The sequence below is a fragment of the Schistocerca nitens genome, chromosome 5 (assembly GCF_023898315.1).
Source record: "Schistocerca nitens isolate TAMUIC-IGC-003100 chromosome 5, iqSchNite1.1, whole genome shotgun sequence".
Lineage (NCBI taxonomy): Eukaryota > Metazoa > Arthropoda > Insecta > Orthoptera > Acrididae > Schistocerca > Schistocerca nitens.
Genome location: NC_064618.1, coordinates 632,333,484 through 632,357,149, shown reverse-complemented (window position 1 = coordinate 632,357,149; position 23,666 = coordinate 632,333,484). Strand labels below are relative to the sequence as shown.

The 23,666-nt window shown below is 42.7% G+C and overlaps 1 protein-coding gene across 1 annotated transcript in view; it reads left to right on the top strand.

The window, feature by feature from the left end:
• The window catches only part of LOC126260630 (synaptic vesicle membrane protein VAT-1 homolog), a 77,244-nt gene extending 54,586 nt beyond the window's left edge, over positions 1-22,658 (top strand). The window contains exons 2-4 of the mRNA XM_049957969.1: positions 17,530-17,604; positions 22,149-22,340; positions 22,428-22,658. Coding sequence (XP_049813926.1) covers positions 17,530-17,604; positions 22,149-22,340; positions 22,428-22,658 — 498 coding nt within the window. The remainder of the gene's footprint in view (positions 1-17,529; positions 17,605-22,148; positions 22,341-22,427) is intronic.
• Positions 22,659-23,666: the final 1,008 nt, after the last annotated feature.

The following is a 23,666-nucleotide window of genomic DNA, read 5'->3' as shown; positions in this document are numbered from 1 at the left end:
CTTTCAGTCAATGATCCATGTGAAAAAAACCCAATATGGAGCCACCACCAGCTTGCGCATTGCCTTGTTGACAAACTGAGTCGTTGGCTTCGTGGGGTCTGCGCCACACTCGAACCCTACTACAAACTGAAGTCGGGACTCGCCTGACCACGGCAGATTTTCCAGTTGTCTAGGATCCAACCGATATGGTCACGAGTCCAGGAGAGGCGCTGCAGGCTATGTCGTGCTGTTAGCGAAGGCATTCGCATCAGTCATCAGCCGCCATAGCCCGGTATTACACTATCAAATTTCTTTGTCAAAGATTTGATCAAAGATGTGATCCAATATTCCGTCCAATATATTTGACAAAGATCTTTGACGTAGCGCTAGAAGGGGTATTACACTGTCATCAAATTTTTCGTCAAAGTTCAAGATGGCTGACAACAACTTGTTATTAACCGCAGCAGTTGTACGTACCCCAATTGCAATGTGTGCACATGAGGAAAAGAAGTGGGGGAAAAAATGGAACCATACATACGAGGTTGACAGTCTTAAAAGTCCTGGGATTACAACTTGATAATAAATTCAGTTGGGAGGAGCACACCACAGAACTGCAGAAAGGCCTTAACAAATCTGTGTTTGCAATTTGAGTGTTAGCAGACATAGGCAACATAAAAATGAAAAAGCTTGCATACTTTGCCTACTTTCATTCCATAATGTCATATGGGATAATATTTTGGGATGAATCTTGAAGTCAAACAAAAGTTTTCAGAGTCCAAAAGCGTGTAATACGTATTATTTGTGGAGTAAATTCACGGACGTCCTGCAGAAACCTCTTCAAAGAACTGGGTACACTAACTACTGCCTCTCAGTATATTTACTTCTTAATTAAATTTGTTGTAAATAATATATCTCTTTTTCCAACAAACAACTCAGTTCATACATATAATACCAGGAACAAAAATGATCTGCACAAGGACTTAAGAGCACAAAAGGGGTCCAATACTCAGGAACACTCATCTTCAATAATTTGCCAGGAAACATAAAAAATTTAGTTAGAAATAAAGATCAGTTTAAAAGGAGCCTGAAAGACTTACTACTGGCCAACCCCTTCTACTCCATTGGCGAAATTTTTAATAGAAACAAATGATGTATTGTATTTATTCATACTATTAGTATTGTTATTTCAGCTTTAAAAAAATCGATGTGTTCCACATCCACGAGGATCTCCTCAGCACGGATCTATGGAACGAAAAACTAATCTAATCTGGGTGAGGCCGTGGGTTTTACGACGACACGATAAAAGCATTCAACAAAACTTGTTACGTGAGCTTACAGTGGAAGACGTCAAGTCGTATATCAATTACTTAAGAATGGATGAGCATACATTTCTGTATGTGCTCAATGAAGTGTATCCTCATATCACAAAGCACAATATTCACTTAAGAACTGCTACATCTTCAGAAGACAGGCTCACTGGAACACTCCGATTCCTTGACACAGGAGAGGGTTACGTTATGTTATGTTAGGTTAGGTTAGGTCAGGTCAGGTCTCCAATCTTCTTAATCTATTTTGTATTCAGGGTGCCTCACGTTGTAAAGCGCCTCATCAGCTTCAGACATCTCTTTATTAATTTTGTAGTTGTCGGCACACACCAATTGTATTTACCGGCAATGGTTATAAAAACACTACAGACGACAGAACGCTGCAGCGATGCTAGCGCTCCATGTGGTAACATGTCACATTGCAGTGAACAGAAGACAAGCGGTTTCTTTGGTCAAATATACAGCGAGGCCCTAGATTTGATCAAATATTGGACGACATTTGACAAAGTCCCTATTACACTATCAAATATCTTTGACAAAGATATTGGACAAAGAAATTTGATAGTGTAATACCGGCCATAGGCCATTGACACCAAATTTCGCTGTACTGTCCTAACGGACACGTACGTCATAGGACCCACATTTACTCCTGCGATTATTTCACGCAGTTTTGCTTGTCTGTTAGAACTGACAACTCCAAGCAATCGCCTCTTTCTGGGTCGTTAAGTGAAGGCTGTCGGCCACAGCGTTGTCCGTGGCGACAGGAAGTGCCTGACATTTTTTATCCTTGGTACACTCTTCATATTGCGGATCTCGGAACATTGAATTCCCTAAAGGTTTCCCAATTAGAATTTCCCATGGGTCTAGCTCCAACTACTATTCCGCTTTCAAAGTCTGTTAATTTCCGTCTTGCGGCCATAATCAGGTCGGAAACCTTTTCACATGAATCACTCAATTCAAATGGCGGCTTCCCCAATGCAATGCCTTTTCGTACCTTGTGTATGTGATACTACCGCCATTAGTGCATGTGCATTTCGCTAAGCCATGACCTTTTTTACCTTACTGTATATACATTGTGCTAGAAAACGATAGTAACAGACTTTCAGGTGCTGTACAGATTGTGTCGAGGAACAAACTGAGGATAGGCCCCTAGATCCGGAAACTTCATCAAACGGTGCTACAATGCATCGAAGTACAGGGGCCTGCACCTACTGCTCCTTTCGCAGCAACGGCGGGTTTGTATATTGACGAAGCCGTAGCGGAGCTCATCGCAGTGAGCCAGACTCCGTTCCGGACGTCAGATAGCGTCTAACGCTTTCACGATTATCAAAACACGGTCAACCCACTAACTCACGTTTTCTGCTCCAGAGCTGTCCAAACGGCAGCCGTTGCACACTGGAACTCCGACGCTGCGTAGCGTCGTCAAATAAGAATTCCGCACATGGGCCGATAGTCGCCGTTTGTTCCTCAAGACATCCGCTAGACCCCTTGAAGCTTGTATAGCTACGTTACGCATTGTACATACCCTGAAGCGCCAAAGAAACTGGTACAGGCATGATTATTCAAATACAGAGATATGTAAACAGGCAGAATTCGGCGCTGCGGTCGGCAACACCTTTATAAGACAACAAGTGTCTGGCGCAGTTGTTAGATTGGTTACTACTGCCACAATGGCAGGTTATTAGGATTTAAGTGTGTTTGAACGTGGTGTTATAGTCGGCGCACGAACGAAGGGACGAGCATCTCCGTGGTAGCTATGAAGTGGGGATTTTCCGATAGGATCAATTCACGGGTGAACGGTGAATATCAGGAATCAGGTTAAACTTCAAATCTTCAATATCGCTGCGGCCGGAAAAAGATCCTACAGGAACGGGACCAACGACGACTGAGATGCAACCCTTACACAAATTGCTGCAGATTTCAGTGCTGGGCCATCAGCTAGTGTCAGAGTGCGAACCATTCAACGAAACATCTTTCTGAGCCGAAGGCCCACTCGTGTACCCTTGATGACTGCACGATACTAAGCCTTACACCCCACCTGGACCCGCCAGCACCGACGTAGGACTGTTGATGACTGGAAACACGTTGCCTGGTCGGACGAGTCTCGTTTCAAATTACATCGAGCGGATGGACGCGTACGGGTATGGAGACAACCTCATTAATCCATGGACCCTGCATGTTAGTAGGGGACTGTTCAAGCTGGTGGGGATCTACAATGGTGGGGGGCATGTTCAGTTGGAGTGATGAGGGACCCCTGATACGTCTAGATACGACTCTGACAGATGACACGTACGTAGGCATCCTGTCTGATCACCTGCATCCATTCATGCCCATTGTGCATTCCGACGGACTTGTGCAATTCCAGCAGGACAATGCGACATTCCACACGTCCAGAATTGCTACAGGGAGGCTCCAGGAACACTCATCTGAGCTTAAACACTTCCTCTGGCCACCAAACTCCGTAGACATGATTATTATTGAGCCAATCCGGGATGCCTTGCAACGTGCTGTTCAGAAGAGGTCTCCACCCTCTCGTATTTCTACGGATTTATGGACAGCCCTGCAGGATTCATGGTATTAGTTTCCTCGAGCAGTACTTCAGGCTTTTGTCGAGTCCATGCCACGTTACGTTGCGGCACTTCTGCGTGCTCGCGGGGGCCCTACACGATATTGGTCACGTGTATCAATTTCTTTGGCTCCTCAGTGTTAGTATTAATAGAAAAAGAGAAGTTTAAATACAAAGTAAAACACTGGTGTGCAAAACGTAAGGACGAGAATAACTTCCCTATGATGTGTCACTGCCACGTAACATAGCTGGATGAACCTTGGTGATAAGTGGTTCCCTTTTCGTGCCACACTTACCCACCATATCTTAGATACCATAAAAGAGGAAGCGGGATGGAATCATGGTTGGTAGTCACAATTTATAATTAAGATATTTTATTGAATTTACGCCTTTTAAGGAATTTGACAATTACAAATTGTGGACGAGCCACTAGATAAACCACAAGTTAGATGTAGAACACTAAAATTAGTATTACACGATAAAAACGATCTTGCTGGATTAAGATAATTCTACACCTGCGTCCAAAACGTTCTGACGGATTTTATTCCTAGCGTATAAGCGACGACAGCGCAGTAATTGCGGTGGCAGTTTGAATAATTACGGTGACCGTTTGAACCAACAACTGTAAAATGTGTATCTGACCGATCATTTTGAGCAGGCAGTGTTAAATAGTGTAAATGCGACAGTAGCGTGTCACAGCTAATTCGAGATGAAGTGCATCTCATGAATTCAGTCTGTATCACACAAAATCACTATTTCTGCTTACAATATAGATGGTACAATACAGATTCCTTGCTTTTCTGTATTGCTATTGTACTTTCTCATAACAGTATCATATTTAAGATGCATATTCCCACCGTGATAAGCAGGCATAATCCTTTTTTGTTATGACAAGAATAAGTAGGGGGATCAGAAAATTTGAAAACAGGTTCAAAACAAACCTATCGCTACGTCGATCGTAACGAAACAGTACGGGCGGTAGATTAGTACTGAGGCCCCCACAACCGGACGAGTGGTCGACTGTGAAGAGCGGACAAATTGAATAGCTGGGCGGCGGCCATTAGATTGGTAAATTGACGCGCGGAGTTCGAATGTTTATACATCGCTTTTTGTTATAAAATGCCTTCCCTTAAGTTAGGTAACAAACATAATGCCTTATTTAAATACGTTACTACAATATACTTTTTAATTTATGAACAAACAGCAACTAGTCACTGTTTATGAATTTATCTTACGTAGTACATGGTATCTGCCGTTGCTCAAAGTTATATACTGGACCCCTAGCATTTTTCGTAGTTCATTTACGATAGATGTACGCAAAATGCATCAAAATACTCGAAGACTTGCCCACTATATTAATAGATATTTTCTGACTCTACCTTGCTTTAGATTTTATGACGAGAAGTGCGTTATATATGGCATAGTGCTTTGGCAACTCACGATCAAATTATCAAGTTTCAACCTAACCTAGACCATGAAAACACTACCGATCAGCCAACTTTCTTCAAAATGATCAGAACAAATAAAAAGTTATTCTGTAGGTCGGAAATCTTCGCTCCTGACAGCATGTAACCATTTTTGTAACAGCTGTGGTTTTGAGAAAGGAAACCTGCAAATAGATGCACAGACATTATGCTAATACCGTGTTACAAAAACATTTATTTAGCAAGTGCACTGACATACAAAACAACTTAAAATATCCACGTACCTGTGAAATGTAATATTCGTTCCTTTCTCAAATTTATTTGTACAATTAATCGCTACACAACTCTTCACCATTGTACTTCTTTTGATTGGAACGTACAGACAGAAGAATTACGAGTAACAAATACTGTATGTACGCCCCAACAAATATACAACGTTGAGTAAGGGTCTTCATAAACAAGAATACTACACAACACATCAGACTACAACCGCTATAATGGCGTCCAGCCGAAGGTTCAAATTATCCCGCGACTGCAGCGCCATAAGTGAGTCTACTTATTTTTTACAAGGTCTTTGTTAGTACTTGACAATCGAGAGGACCATTGTAAGTCAAATTATCTCACGTTAGAGATCTCCGACAGATTTCCGTTTTGGAAAAATGGTTCAAATGGCTCTACTCTGGGACTTAACAGCTGTGGTCATCAGTCCCCTATAACTTAGAACTACTTAAACCTAACTAACCTAAGGACATCACACACATCCATGCCCGAGGCAGGATTCGAACCTGCGACCGTAGCAGTCGCACGGTTCCGGACTGCGCGCCTAGAACCGCGAGACCACCGCGGCCGGCCCGTTTTGGAAAAGATGAATATATAATTTACTCTTCAGATTTCGTTTGCATAATGTGTTCACATATTTTTCAGTAACAAAAAAGATTTGCAAATGTAGAAGATTCGGTAACGTCGCCAGAAAACGTAATTTCTTAATCAGCCCATATATCGTCGTAATAGAAGAGACTATTCCATAGTTCCATTTGACTGCCCCTCTTAATCTGTTACCGCCGATGAAACTAAAATCAAAACATAGTAAAAATCTTCCAGAACAAATTGAGGATAGCTCCATCTTTTTACGTCGAACAGTTTGCTGTTTCAGCAATTTGAATAAAATGTAAGATTACGTACGAGCTAAATGCGGCATGTGGAGATACGTTCTACGGCTCCACGTGTTCCTGCAGAACTGTCAATCCTAAAGTAATTTTGTAGGAACTATAGTAACTGAGCAGTGTGGGGATTGCTTCGGGGACAGGATTACTCATTTTGTGGTGCGAAATTAGAATTATATTGATACCTTCAGCTGCTAACGGGCGTTGATATATATCAACGGGGACAGGTGAAAAATGTGTGCGCCGATCGTGACTAAACCCGGGATCTCCTGCTTACATGGAAGATGCTCTATCCATCTGAGCCACCGAGGGCACTGAGGATAGTCCGACTGCAGGGACTATCTCGCTCACGCCTCTCGTGAAACCTACATTGTCACCTTGTATGTCCACGCACTACATTCGTAGTGTCCCACCCCAACACACTCATTACTCGTGGAAGACATTCTTACCAAGTCCCGTAAGAGTTCGGGGAATAGGTGTGCATCCGCACAGAAGAAGAAGGTCATGGCCGGTGTTGCCAAAACTATATACTTATATGGATATATAAACATTTTGCGGTACGTTCTCCGTGTCTTCTGCCGGATCTCTACCGGCGCCGACTGTTATAGAGGCGCGGAAGGATACCATTTGCTTTTCTTTGTGGGCGTCGCCACTTGTGGTGACCTCTATTTTCATAATTGTGTGACCCCATCCCTCAGTATTGTGGCGAATGAGGGAGAATAAAGAGCGAGCACGTTGCCCACTGGAGGCCAGCCTGGAATTATCATACTGGACTGCCTCTGGAGCAGCGCGCTTGTAGCGTCGTGTGAGATCGGCACGAACACGGCCGATCTCGCACTTTATGGAGGAAACAACATGCTGTCCGACTCTTCTCGAGCCGTACGCACTCGAAATTCGAACAGGGAGCTTTCCCATGATGCACAACGCCTTTCTTTTGCATCTGTCACCAGAGGTTACTGAGCATCTCCGTAACGCTCTCGCACCGAAATCAACGATCCAATGACGCAGCACCCGGTGCTTCATTGGATCTTCTCTGTCTCTTGTGTTAATCCTACTTTTTAGGGAATCTAAACTTACGAACAATATTCTAGAATAGGTCAAAAGAGTGTAATGTAAGCCACTACTTTCGTGGATGATATAGTTTCCTTAGGATTCTCCCAGTGAATCTCATGCTGGCATCTGCTTTTCCTACTATTTGTTTATGTGGCCGATCCACATCAGGACGCCGCGCGGGGTAGCCGGGCGGTCTGAGGTACCTTGCCAGGTTCGTAGGGCTCCCCTTCGGAGGTTCGAGTCCTCTCTTGGGCATGGGTGTGTGTGAATTGTCCATAGCGTAAGTTAGTAAGTTAGATTAAGTAGTGTGTAAGCTTAGGGACCGATGATCTCAGCAGTTTGGTCCCATAGGAACTTGCCACCACCTCCACTTCAGGACACTCCGGATTCTTAATCCTATATGTTTTATCGTTTCCAGCGATTTGTTGCTGACGATGTAATTGAACAGTAATGGATATCTCATATCACAATTGCAGTTCCGACGATTTGCTATTGTCATGTGGCATGGGGCAAAGGTATGTTGTTGATTTTTTAATGTTCGCTGCCACGTAACCGTACTTGCAAACTTCATGTTGTTAGTGCGTACCATTACCCCACATCACCTGACGATGATAATATTTCGAAACCACAGTCGTGATATATAGACAAAGAAATTCCAGAACCTTATCGCAAAGTATGTCTGACGGTCGACAGTCTCATAGTTTGTTCACTAAACAACAGTGCAAAAGTGTATCGAATTCCTTTCAGAAGTCAGGCAACACGGCACCAGCAAGGGCAACGTGCCGACGACGCGCTGTTTAGTTAATGGCAGTATACTCAGGTGACAAAAGCTATTGGATACATCCTACTACCCTATAGTACATCCTTTGTGGTCTGGTGTTATGCAGGAACTCGACGTATCATCGATTCAACAAGTTGTTGGAAGTCCCCTGCAGAAATATTGAGCTATGCTCCCTCTGTGGCAGTCTATCATTGCGAAAGTGTTGCCAGTGCACTATTTTGTGAACGAACTGACCTCTCGATTATGTCCAATAAATGTTCGATGGAATTCATGTGGGGCGGTCTGGGTGGCCATATCATTCGCTCGAATTGCCCAGAATCTTCTTCAAACCAATCGTGAATAATTGTGGTGCATTATTATTCATTAAAGTTTCATCGTAGATTGGTAACATGAAACCCATGAATGATCTCCAACTAGCTGAACATAACCACTTTCAGTCAATGATCCATGTGAAAAAAACCCAATATGGAGCCACCACCAGCTTGCGCATTGCCTTGTTGACAAACTGAGTCGTTGGCTTCGTGGGGTCTGCGCCACACTCGAACCCTACTACAAACTGAAGTCGGGACTCGCCTGACCACGGCAGATTTTCCAGTTGTCTAGGATCCAACCGATATGGTCACGAGTCCAGGAGAGGCGCTGCAGGCTATGTCGTGCTGTTAGCGAAGGCATTCGCATCAGTCATCAGCCGCCATAGCCCGGTATTACACTATCAAATTTCTTTGTCAAAGATTTGATCAAAGATGTGATCCAATATTCCGTCCAATATATTTGACAAAGATCTTTGACGTAGCGCTAGAAGGGGTATTACACTGTCATCAAATTTTTCGTCAAAGTTCAAGATGGCTGACAACAACTTGTTATTAACCGCAGCAGTTGTACGTACCCCAATTGCAATGTGTGCACATGAGGAAAAGAAGTGGGGGAAAAAATGGAACCATACATACGAGGTTGACAGTCTTAAAAGTCCTGGGATTACAACTTGATAATAAATTCAGTTGGGAGGAGCACACCACAGAACTGCAGAAAGGCCTTAACAAATCTGTGTTTGCAATTTGAGTGTTAGCAGACATAGGCAACATAAAAATGAAAAAGCTTGCATACTTTGCCTACTTTCATTCCATAATGTCATATGGGATAATATTTTGGGATGAATCTTGAAGTCAAACAAAAGTTTTCAGAGTCCAAAAGCGTGTAATACGTATTATTTGTGGAGTAAATTCGCGGACGTCCTGCAGAAACCTCTTCAAAGAACTGGGTATACTAACTACTGCCTCTCAGTATATTTACTTCTTAATAAAATTTGTTGTAAATAATATATCTCTTTTTCCAACAAACAACTCAGTTCATACATACAATACCAGGAACAAGAATGATCTGCACAAGGACTTAATAGCACTTCCTTTAGTTCAAAAAGGGGTCCACTACTCAGGAACACTCATCTTCAATAATTTGCCAGGAAACATAAAAAATTTAGTTAGAAATAAAGATCAGTTTAAAAGGAGCCTGAAAGACTTACTACTGGCCAACTGCTTCTACTTCATTGGCGAAATTTTTAATAGAAACAAATGATGTATTGTATTTATTCATACTATTAGTATTGTTATTTCAGCTTTAAAAAAATCGACGTGTTCCACATCCACGAGGATCTCCTCAGCACGGATCTATGGAACGAAAAACTAATCTAATCTGGGTGAGGCCGTGGGTTTTACGATGACACGATAAAAGCATTCAACAAAACTTGTTACGTGAGCTTACAGTGGAAGACGTCAAGTCGTATATCAATTACTTAAGAATGGATGAGCATACATTTCTGTATGTGCTCAATGAAGTGTATCCTCATATCACAAAGCACAATATTCACTTAAGAACTGCTACATCTTCAGAAGACAGGCTCACTGGAACACTCCGATTCCTTGACACAGGAGAGGGTTACGTTATGTTATGTTAGGTTAGGTTAGGTCAGGTCAGGTCTCCAATCTTCTTAATCTATTTTGTATTCAGGGTGCCTCACGTTGTAAAGCGCCTCATCAGCTTCAGACATCTCTATATTAATTTTGTAGTTGTCGGCACACACCAATTGTATTTACCGGCAATGGTTATAAAAACACTACAGACGACAGAACGCTGCAGCGATGCTAGCGCTCCATGTGGTAACATGTCACATTGCAGTGAACAGAAGACAAGCGGTTTCTTTGATCAAATATACAGCGAGGCCCTAGATTTGATCAAATATTGGACGACATTTGACAAAGTCCCTATTACACTATCAAATATCTTTGACAAAGATATTGGACAAAGAAATTTGATAGTGTAATACCGGCCATAGGCCATTGACACCAAATTTCGCTGTACTGTCCTAACGGACACGTACGTCATAGGACCCACATTTACCCCTGCGATTATTTCACGCAGTTTTGCTTGTCTGTTAGAACTGACAACTCCAAGCAATCGCCTCTTTCTGGGTCGTTAAGTGAAGGCTGTCGGCCACAGCGTTGCCCGTGGCGACAGGAAGTGCCTGACATTTTTTATCCTTGGTACACTCTTCATATTGCGGATCTCGGAACATTGAATTCCCTAAAGGTTTCCCAATTAGAATTTCCCATGGGTCTAGCTCCAACTACTATTCCGCTTTCAAAGTCTGTTAATTTCCGTCTTGCGGCCATAATCAGGTCGGAAACCTTTTCACATCAATCACTCAATCCAAATGGCGGCTTCCCCAATGCAATGCCTTTTCGTACCTTGTGTATGCGATACTACCGCCATTAGTGCATGTTCATTTCGCTAAGCCATGACCTTTTTTACCTTACTGTATATACATTGTGCTAGAAAACGATAGTAACAGACTTTCAGGTGCTGTACAGATTGTGTCGAGGAACAAACTGAGGATAGGCCCCTAGATCCGGAAACTTCATCAAACGGTGCTACAATGCATCGAAGTACAGGGGCCTGCACCTACTGCTCCTTTCGCAGCAACGGCGGGTTTGTATATTGACGAAGCTGTAGCGGAGCTCATCGCAGTGAGCCAGACTCCGTTCCGGACGTCAGATAGCGTCTAACGCTTTCACGATTATCAAAACACGGTCAACCCACTAACTCACGTTTTCTGCTCCAGAGCTGTCCAAATGGCAGCCGTTGCACACTGGAACTCCGACGCTGTGTAGCGTCGTCAAATGAGAATTCCGCACATGGGCCGATAGTCGCCTTTTGTTCCTCAAGACGTCCGCTAGACCCCTTGAAGTTTGTATAGCTACGTTACACATTGTACATACCCTGAAGCGCCAAAGAAACTGGTACAGGCATGATTATTCAAATACAGAGATATGTAAACAGGCAGAATTCGGCGCTGCGGTCGGCAACACCTTTATAAGACAACAAGTGTCTGGCGCAGTTGTTAGATTGGTTACTACTGCCACAATGGCAGGTTATTAGGATTTAAGTGTGTTTGAACGTGGTGTTATAGTCGGCGCACGAACGAAGGGACGAGCATCTCCGTGGTAGCTATGAAGTGGGGATTTTCCGATAGGATCAATTCACGGGTGAACGGTGAATATCAGGAATCAGGTTAAACTTCAAATCTTCAATATCGCTGCGGCCGGAAAAAGATCCTACAGGAACGGGACCAACGACGACTGAGATGCAACCCTTACACAAATTGCTGCAGATTTCAGTGCTGGGCCATCAGCTAGTGTCAGAGTGCGAACCATTCAACGAAACATCTTTCTGAGCCGAAGGCCCACTCGTGTACCTTTGATGACTGCACGACACAAAGCCTTACACCCCACCTGGGCCCGCCAGCACCGACGTAGTACTGTTGATGACTGGAAACACGTTGCCTGGTCGCACGAGTCTCGTTTCAAATTACATCGAGCGGATGGACGTGTACGGGTATGGAGACAACCTCATTAATCCATGGACCCTGCATGTTAGTAGGGGACTGTTCAAGCTGGTGGGGATCTGCAATGGTGGGGGGCATGTTCAGTTGGAGTGATGAGGGACCCCTGATACGTCTAGATACGACTCTGACAGATGACACGTACGTAGGCATCCTGTCTGATCACCTGCATCCATTCATGCCCATTGTGCATTCCGACGGACTTGTGCAATTCCAGCAGGACAATGCGACATTCCACACGTCCAGAATTGCTACAGAGATGCTCCAGGAACACTCATCTGAGCTTAAACACTTCCTCTGACCACCAAACTCCGTAGACATGATTATTATTGAGCCAATCCTGGATGCCTTGCAACGTGCTGTTCAGAAGAGGTCTCCACCGCCTCGTATTCCTACGGAGTTATGGACAGCCCTGCAGGATTCATGGTATTAGTTTCCTCGAGCAGTACTTCAGGCTTTTGTCGAGTCCATGCCACGTTACGTTGCGGCACTTCTGCGTGCTCGCGTCGGCCCTACATGATATTGGTCACGTGTATCGATTTCTTTGGCTCCTCAGTGTTAGTATTAATAGAAAAAGAGAAGTTTAAATACAAAGTAAAACACTGGTGTGCAAAACGTAAGGACGAGAATAGCTTCCCTATGATGTGTCACTGCCACGTAACATAGCTGGATGAACCTTGGTGATAAGTGGTTCCCTTTTCGTGCCACACTTACCCACCATATCTTAGATACCATAAAAGAGGAAGCGGGATGGAATCATGGTTGGTAGTCACAATTTATAATTAAGATATTTTATTGAATTTACGCCTTTTAAGGAATTTGACAATTACAAATTGTGGACGAGCCACTAGATAAAGCCTTGCAAATACGGTTCGAAACCCAACGTACTCATTACTCACTAAACAGTCCCTTAAGAGAAAGTTATAACAAACGTAATGTGCCAGGCATTTATAGAAACCTTCAGCATAGCAATTATCAGTTACTTCACATAGCCACTTCATCAAACTCCTTAAAACCAGTTATTACATTAAGATGGCCACACTTAACATGCTTCACTAAAATACCCTTGTAAACTTACTATTTCATTCCGTTAAAGAAGCACTTGTTAAAAGGTCAATTACAAACTTAATGTTGCCGGGCACTAACACCCCACGCTTTAATTTCCGTTATTAAGGAAACAGAATTATTGACAAAGTTTAGAAATTCAAACTCCCATATAGGATTTCCCTCAAAATGCATATAATGAAAACAGTTACCAATAAAGGGTAACTTAATGACACTTCAACACTAGTGACAAGTTAAGTTCTAATTACACAACATGATACAACCACTTATATAAAAAACGACAACGGAAACACTGATCTATAAAAATGAATGTTAACGTTCTCAGAAGTGTTCATAAAAGACTACTAGGAAGAGCTGTGCAAGGAACTCAGGAGATGCTATGGAATTTAAAGTTTAGCCAGTTATCAGTCGCTAATATTTAAGGAAACAGGTTCGTATAAGAACACGTTACATACAATATATATTTATATATCTACTAGCTTAACCCGCCTTGTCGGAAGGAAGATAAATGCTAAATTCTGGAAGGCGGTATGTGATCAACTCCCGGTAGTGGCCAGGTTCTTAAACACTGCCAGGCCCAGAACTAAGATGACATTTCACTCCTTGCCAAGGCGCTGGCGCAATCAAAGGTTTTTGCGAAAATCATAAAGACATTCCAATAACTCTCAAAAATAGAAACACTCGGCAGAAACTCTGACTCGATATATGGGTAAGAGTATAAAGGAAGGCGTTACACTAATGACAAATTCGCAACTTTGACTTTAAGAATTTTACACATGAACAACTATATGAATAGCGTGCAGACTTTGTAAACGCCAACATAAAATCATCTGATTACAAGAAACACAGAGCACTAGTAAAACTTCTCAGAAAACTTTCAAATAACGGCCACCATTTAACTAGTCCAATTGTAGTCTTCCACACCATCTTAAAGTTCCACTATGAAGTCTCACCATAATAATAAAATTTAAGTGCCTCTGAGTGCGTCGATCAACAAAACACAATTACGAGCACTTACGTCGTATCACGTACACAATACGAAGGAGCGGGTTCCACAGCTTCACCGCTTCACTTCAAATTTTGTTCCCAGCGAAGTCACAGAACTTGTATCTCCAAGCTGCCTGTGTCGCCAAAACGCCCGACCGATTTCACACCACAACATATAACGGCCATGGCTCGTTCGGCAGCAGTTGACACTCGTCTCCCAGCGAAATGTCACTTGATCTCGAGGGTTACCCGTCGAAGGCTAACAACCCAATCCCTTCGCTCGCCAACCCGGCAGATAAGAGACGCGAAAAGCAAAGATAGTTTAGCTCAACCACAATCGATCTCAACGACACGTGAACAAAATAACACTGGCGCCAGCTCGCCACGGCTCACTTGGCCCATACATAGAAAGAACTGCTACATTGTAGCACAGAAGGTAACTGAACAAAATACGCAATGAGACGAAGAGCAATGACACTTCCTATTCACTGTGACAAATTACACTTACGTCACTCTGATTCATGATGGTACTCTGGACATCACAAAATGAAGGACATGGTTCTTAAAAGGATCTTTTATCGATGTAGCCGCTAATATTTGCTCCACAGCGTGCTCCCTTCCTGGTCACTAGGTTAGTAAGAAGTTCTTGTGATAGGGTGTTCCCTTCCTCCTCCAGTGCGGTTAGCAGTTGCTGAACGGTCGTTGATGCACGTGGGTGTGCTGAAATACGTCTTCACAACGTAATCCACACGTGCCCAATCGGATCTCAATCGGGATAACTGGCCGGCCAGCCCATTCACTGACTATCCTCTTGTTCCAAAAGCTACTCCACCTGCGCTGTTCAATGCGGCCGCACAATTTCCCCCATAATAATGAAGTCGGGGCTGAAGGCAGCCCTGAAAAGACGCATAAGGAGGAGGGGTACAGTGACACAATAACGTTGCCCGGTAAGCGTACCACGTTCAAACATGTGGAGGCCAGTACACCCATGTAACATATGCGTCTCCATACCATAACACCTTGCTCATCACAGTGATCACGTTCGACAAAGTTGGATGCACCCGCATGACGAGATGTGGGAACATGTAATGCACCCAGGAACATTGTCGAACGTGACCTTTTCGGCGGTCCCGCTACTCAAGAATTTCTTAGGTGCCATTTACTAAGTCCGCTATTTACACATTTACTGAGCAAAGAATAAAATCTTTAAACCATCAAATACCCCCAGTTGAGTTCTGTTGTGACTTATCCTCTAATCATAATATTCTGTAGACAATTTAAGTTTTTATGGAATATGTGGCCAAGCAAATACCTGGCATAGTCCTTTCTTAAAAATACAACGCAGAAAATTACCGTAGCCTGTTTAAGTAATACAAAATAGGGATGCTACTTCACGTGAATGTGGAGAAATTAGAATGGGAGACCCCTAGGGTTCCATCATCGGCGCACTACCGTTCTTGTTTTATGTTAATGATCTGAATGAGGAGGCAGAATTAGCCCTATTTGCTGATGAATCAACACTGTTGCCAAGCCGAGCAAAGAAGCATCAACAGAGAAAATATTAATGAAGCATTTGTGTAGGTTACTGACTGGTTTGCACAAATAGGCTAACTCTAAGCTCATCTAATTTCTGAACAGTCAGGAATGCCCCACTTTCTATTAACCTAGTATACTTAAAAGGAAAAGTAAACATGATAGAAAGTAGTAAGTTCTTAGATGTGCACATATTTGTGTAGGTTACTGACTGGTTTGCACAAATAGGCTAACTCTAAGCTCATCTAATTTTTGAACAGTCAGAAATGTCCCACTTCCTACTAACCTAGTATACTTAAAAGGAAAAGTAAACATGATAGAAACTAGTAAGGTCTTAGATGTGCACACTGGTTTAAATTTAAAGTGGAAAACCATTTATTGTAGTAGAATGCTAATATGTTTAGGTTCAGCTATTTCTGATAGAAGAATAATTGCGAAATTTGGGGAATTAGAAGTCTGTCATTTTTCATGTTTTTGTTCACGATGTATTGTGGTATATTATTCTGGGGTAACTATGACTACATTTAGGCAAGAAGTATCCATTAAACAAAAGAAAAGTAATTAGAATTATAACTGTGGTTCACACACGTACGCTACGGTCGCAGGTTCGAATCCTGCCTGGGGCATGGATGTGTGTGATGTCCTTAGGTTAGTTAGCTTTAATTAGTTCTGAGTTCTAGGCGACTGATGACCTCAGAAGTTAAGTCGCATAGTACTCAGAGCCATTTGAACCATTTGAATCACACACGTACATCTTGCAACAATTTCTGTAGACAGTTGGGAATATTAACTACAGTACATTTATCACTTATGAAATCTGTTATCAACAAAACATTTGAGTTTGATGGTAACAGAGATATTCAAACGTACAGCACTAGAAGAAAATTGATCTGCATTTTAGCTTTGGCACAGAACGGAGTAAAATATGCAGCTATACAACTTTGACAATCTAGCAATAAAAATAAAATATCTCACTCACAGGGGAAACTTTTCCAAATTTAGATGAAAGACATTTCTCCTTAACAGTTACTTCTATAACAGAGAGGAATCCTTGAATAGGAGTATGTAATAATTTTTCCAGGAAAAATCTGTAAATGGCTAGCAACTAGCCATATAAATATTCTTTTACGTTTTTTAAGGCAAATAATAAGAAGGATTCGTACTCCGTGCTTCACGTTATTGATGGTAACGTTGCCATTGGATTAAAGTTTAGTTCCTCATTTCAAAACTTTTGAAAATGAGTACGCTAAATCTGTACAGACGTTCAACAGATTTCAGTGAGTTTCCTTTATCAATAAAATACTCAGACAAAAGTGTTTTATAGCGACAGGGTATTCCACCTGATCCGCTTCAACGAAATACGAACTCAACGCTGTAAATTTAAAAATCTGAATAAAAGAAAACATCTGCGCCACATATACAAAAAAAAATAAAAACGTAATTTATTATAAATGTACAATACTTTGAGCAAAAACTCGACACCTGCCCGTCTAAACCTAGCAAAGGTCGTTTTTAAAGTAGTAGACTACAATATCTTCTACTGAAACAGTTCAGACAATTAACGCAATGGCAGGTTAAATGAGCTCCAGCATGAAAACAGCTTTAGTGGCTCACCCTGTTGCTTTTGGAGTTAAAGATCATCATCGGTCATGTATGCGTGATGTGTGTGTGTGTGTGTGTGTGTGTGTGTGTGTTGTCTGGGGAGGGGGTTTGTGTGTTTGTAAATTTGTTTTCCGATGATATTTTTTTTATTCACAGATACGGGCTACGAGTGCTACTCGTTCGGTCCTGTCTGTTACCTTGAGTGGACATGGCGACTTCGACAAAGTCAAGGTAAGTACTTGCATCACCTCCAGAATTCATTTCCGATCCGTAAGAAATAAATTCAGCGTGATTTGTGAGTTAAAATTCACTAAAAAGTAATCTAACTCAAAGATGCCTCACACTAATTTTGATGATTTACCATTTCCACTCATCGCGTCTTAACCTGCTGCAACCTCGACGTTCTTGCACATTTTCTAATATTGAGCCACCAAAGAGACCCTATGGCCTGTCAGTCACTCATTCGCCTTCCTGTATGTACTGTCCCCCTCCTATTTTTTATTTTTATTTTTTGTTACTGAGATCGTAAGTACTTTCTCCTCTCCAATCTTTTCCTTGCTGCATTTGTGTCTTACCTGCCTGTTCTAACAGTATCTAACATAGTTATCTCCGTTAATCACTAAGCAATCCCCAGTGTTTCAAAGACTTTCGCCGTAAAAGTCAATGCTTCACTTCCACAAGCCAAAACTGTTACACGCAGTGTTTGTTAACTCACCTTTTCAACACAGCGGGGCATTCTGATTCACCGAAAGCACTTCAACCCATTTTCACTCTTCTGTTAATTTACTTCCCTGTAGAACCAGTCATTATCTACAACAGCATCAAATACTAATTGATCTGTATTAATGGTGGTTCAACTCCGTGAGGGTGGATTAAATTACTTGAAGGAATATAGCAAGCCGGGCACATTATTTTTACTGGTTGCTGTATTTCTTCAAGTAATCGCGTTAAATATAGCGAATCGTCAACTTGTTCCGTAATTTGCTATTTAATTTGCTTCACTTTTTTCAAATATATTCGTTTTACGCTGAGGTGAAAAAAGTCATGGGTTACCTCCTAGTATCGTGTCAGACTTCCTTTTGCTCGGCCTACTGCAGCAACTCGATGTGGCAAGGACCCAACACGTCGCTGGAAGTACCATCCAGAAATTTTGGGCCGTGCTATCCTTACAGCTGTCCACAATTGCGAAATTATTGCCGGCGCAGGATTTTGGGCACGAACTGACCTCTCAATAATGTCCTGAAAGTGTTCGAGGGGCTTCATGTAAGATGATATGAGTGGCGAAATCATTGGCTCGAATTATCCAGGACGTTCTTCAAACCATTTGCGAACAATCATGGAACATATTTGGTGTTCGGACATAATGAACTTTCTAGACCCTGAGAAGCTCATTTGCAGAAATCAGCACGGTTTTAGGAAACAGCGGTCATGCGAGACACAGCTGGCCCTCTTTGTGGATGGCATACAACAGGCTCTAGATACCGGCTCCCAGGTTGATTCCATATTCCTCGACTTTGGAATAGCGTTCGACTCAGTCCCGCACTGTCGCTTGCTCCAAAAAGTTCGCGCTTACGGTCTATCCGATGACATATACGGTTGGATAGAAAGTTTTATAACACACAGAGAGCAGTACGTCGTCCTGAATGGGGAGACTTCAACAGAAACAAGCGTAACATCAGGTGTGCTCCACGGCAGCGTAATAGGTCCGCTGCTTTTTACGTGGTTTGTGTATTTACTCATACATACACGATATGGTTGACGGTATTGACAGCGTCATTAGACTGTTTGCCGATGATGCTGTAGTCTACAGGAAAGTAGTATCACACGAAAGCTGTGAACAATAAGTTCGTCCAGTCTTACAGTATTGTTCGTCTGTACGGCATCCTTACCAGTTGGGTCTGATTCAAGTTATTGAGAAGCTCCAAAGAAGAGCGGCAAGATTCGTGACTGGTACATTTAGCCATCGCGAGAACGTTACAAATCTCATAGAAAGTATGAAGTGGGACACGATTGCAGAAAGACGACGCGCTAAACGGAAGGGGCTGTTCACTAAATTCCAAAATCCGATATTCGCCGAGAATGTAGAGCATATATTATTACCACCAACTTTCATATCGCTCAGTGATCACCATTCAGAGATAAGGGAAATTAGAGCTGGTACTGGGAGTTCAGACAGTCGTTTTTCGCTCGCGCGATCCGCGAGTGGAACAGAGGGGGGAGGGTGATATGACTTTGGCGCGATAAGTGCCCTCCGCCACATACCGCTTGGTGGCTAGAGGAGTATATTAGTAGATGTAGATGTAGATGAAGAATTATGGGCTGGTGGTGTGGCGGATTGTCATCCACAAAAATGAACTCCATGAATGGCTGCAAATGGTCTCTAAGTAGCCAAGCATAGGCAATGGTCGGTTCAGTTGGACCAAACGACCCAGTTCGCTCCACGTTAACACCTCCCACACCATTATGGAGCTACGTGGTTGCACAGTGTCTTGTTAATAATTTGGGTCCATGGCTTCGTGGAATCTGCGCCACAATTGAACCCCATCACCAGCTCTTACCAACTGATATCAGGACTCATCTAAACACGTCACGGTTTTCCAGTCGTCTCGGGTTCAACCTAGATGGTCACGATCCCAGGAAAGGCTATGCAGGCGACGTCGTGCTGTTAGCAAAGGCACTCGAGTCGGCTGTCTGCTGCCATTGCCAGTTAACGCCACATTTCTCCGTACTGTCCTAACGGATACGTTAGGATCCCGCCTTGATTTCGGCGCTTATTTCACGCAGTGTTGCTTGTCTGTCAGCACTGACAACCCTACGCAAACGTCGCTGCCTACGGTAGAAGGCCGTTGACCACTGCGTTCCATTTCCGAGTTCAAAGTCTGTTAATTGCCATCGTGCGGCCATAATCACGTCGGAACCATTTTCGTATGAATCGCCTGAATAGATATGACAGCTCCAACAATGCACTGCTCTTTTATACCTTATTTACACGATACTCCCGCCATCTACTTATGTGCATATTGCTACCCCAGACTTTTGTCGCCTCTGTGTACACTGTTTTAGAATGTATTTCATGAATACTTCCAAATGTGGTCTATATAATCTTTGGACACACTGTTGAAGTCTATCTGCGATAGAAACAGACAACGCAGTGTCAAAACAGCCGTAGGTGGTTCACTTGTTGTCCACTAACATATATTCTGTCTTCATTTTAATAACTGGAAAACATCGTATAGGGTTGCCTTGAACTGTTTGAATTATGAAATCTTCATGCCTAGCTCCTTTAGTCCTTAATTTCACACTGTTGTCATGGAACGACATCGGTACCTTTCAGTACTGGTTGAATCAATGACTTCTTTCTTGAGAGCAGTTACTAAAGGTATGGTTCATATTGAATCGAAATTTCCTCGTTCTATAATGTAATTTAGAACTTGCAAGTGGACAGTTATGCTATATACTCTTTCCTAAATCGAGCCTACTTGTTTTCCTGATTAACATTTTTTCCCCTATGGACTTGTCAACACTTTAAGTGTCTGTCTTTTACCGTGCGGATACTGGACAGATATGTTTCATAGGTAATTTATGCCTTATTACCTATCTTGTGATAAGCATAATTCCAAAGTTCTATCAGTTTTCGAGATCTGCCTTCTCACGCCAACGTTCTGTAAGTAACTTTGTTATTTCATTTCGTATAACTTTTGTTCTGTCTTCAGTCATTCTTCCTGGGATACTGTCGTCTCTCGATGGCTTTCTTTTCAGCACTTCGAATAACTTAATACAACTCTCTGGAACTGATTCCGGGTTTATTTTATTTTCATTATGATTATCAGAGTTTGCGATTCATCTCTTAAAAGACAGAACCTTCAACGAAATGGTGGAGTGTTTATACAATTTCATTTTCATTGTTACTAATTGTGCCATTTGCCATTAATGTTGATGCAAAGGGCGTCTACTCAACATAAATTTTTGTTTTGGCTCTTCATATTTTAGTATTTTTTCAGTTGTTTCTTTTGCCAACTCTCCATTGTATCGTCTCAGTACTCTGGAGGGAGACTTTTCCGATGTACCATATTATTAAGAACTACTTGCTCAGTAAACTTTGACAAAGGATTAGTAAGTACTTGATATGATCTAAGAGTTCTTGTTGCATGTGTTAACTATAACAGAAGTCTAAAACGTTAGAACTGCTTAATCACTATAACTGCACATTGATTTTGCTCAGGAACTTGCTCTAAAACCACTAAAGAGTATTAAAAATATTATTTATTTGTGCATTACTGTTTCCAATCATAAATATTAATTCTCTCCTGTGATTTCCCTAAATCACTTCAGGCAAATGTCGGGATGGTTCCTTTGAAAGCGAACGGCCGACTTTCTTTCCATCCTTCCCTCACCCGATGGGACCGATGACCTCTCTGTTTGGTCCCCTGCCCCAAATCAACCAACCAACCACTGTGCTGGTTGGTTGAAAAATGAGCCCCTGTCTGCTAATCTATTCTGTGAAAACTGCACTTCATTAGCGCTTTCCCTTTCCGCGATATTTGTGGTGGTTTTAGGTGATTCGCCCTGTATATTGTCCATAATCTCCTTACTAAACAAGAGTGCATAGACTTCATTTTGGCAATGATGGTTATCCAGTAGTATTCGACAGTATGTCCTTTGTTTCAGTATGGGGCTTATTCCAGTTCAAAAAATATGATGTCACTTCTTCCTTAAACTTAGTAAGAGAGAAAAACCTCTCATGTGAGAGTATTTATGTCTGTCTTTTCTCGCAGTTTGAGAAGGCACCATTACCAGTGAGACTGAAGGCGGACCTTATCGAAGTGGAGGTCTTTTACTGCGGCATGAATTTCACAGACAACTACTTGCGCCTGGGAATCATCAGAAGCACAGATTTCCCAGTCATTATGGGTAGCGAATGTACTGGGGTCGTGAGGCGTGTGGGATGTGCAGTCACCAATTATGAGGTAGGCCAAGTGTAGACAGAAACATTGGTGGTCAATTTTTCTCGCACCACGCAGTAACGTGCGTGGTATGCTTGTGTTTTTGCTCAGGTCGGACAGCCGGTGCTGTGCCTGCGGATGCAGGGCGGCCTGTTCCGGCGGCTGGTGCACGTACGGCCGAGGAACTGCTTCCCGCTGCCGTCCACCGTCAGCCTCGTCAACGCCGCGGGTCTCGGCTTCAACTCCCTGCTGGCGTACCTCTGCCTCTTCTGGTCCGGCCGCCTCAGGGAGAATCACACCCTGTTCATGCAGTCCATAGGAGGTGGGCACGAGGAACCTTAGACACTTTGTAACTAGACTGTGGACCTTAGGGTAAACTCTATCCTTTAGCTGGGTTCCTTTTTGCGGACAGACTTGTGATTATGCGTTTCGTGACTACTGAAATTCGAAACCGTCAACTTTATAGCACCTGAAAAAGCCTATTTTGAAGTTAACGCACATTTTTGCCTATTTTAGGGTAAAAATCCCAAAAGCTGCCTATTTATTTAACGCAACCTAGAATTCTTCATGCAACCCTGGCCATCTGCTTCCTTCCGCAAAGATATTCGTGAGCTTTGAACTGAGCTTAGATGAAAAAAGAAAGCTACCACGGGGGAGAGCTAAAATGCCTAGTTGTTGTAGTAAAAGAAACATCATCTCTCTGATTGGCTGTACACGGACTCTCACTGTAGGAATATGAGGCCCTTGTCGAATTTTTGCTATGCACCCGCCAAATTAAAATAGTATGTAGTGTACCGATGTAGATAAAATGTAACAGGTTCATTCTTCGTAAGACATTCTAGGTCCAATGCACGAATTGTTCAGCTGAAGGAAACGCCGAAAACAGGACCCATGATCTGCAGCAAACGCACTTACTGGGTCGTGGGTGTGTGTGTTGTCCTTAGCGTAAGTTTAAGTTAGATTAAGTAGTGCGTAAGCCTAGTTGCAGGGGCAACAGTCTGGATGATTATCTGGCCTTGTAACATCAACCAAAACGGCCTTGTTGTGCTGGTACTGCGAACGGCTGAAAGGAAGGGGAAACTACAGCTGTAATTTTTACCGAGGGCATGATGTTTTACTGTATGGTTAAATGATGATGGCATCCTCTTGGGTAAAATATTGTGGAGGTAAAATAGTCCCCCATTCGGATATCCGGGCGGGGACTACTCAGGAGGACGTCGTTATCAGGTGAAAGAAAACTGGCGTTCTACGGATCAGACCGTGGAATGTCGGATCCGTTAATCGGGCAGGTAGATTAGAAAATTTCAAAAGGGAAATGGATAGGTTAAAGATAGGTATAGTGGGAATTAA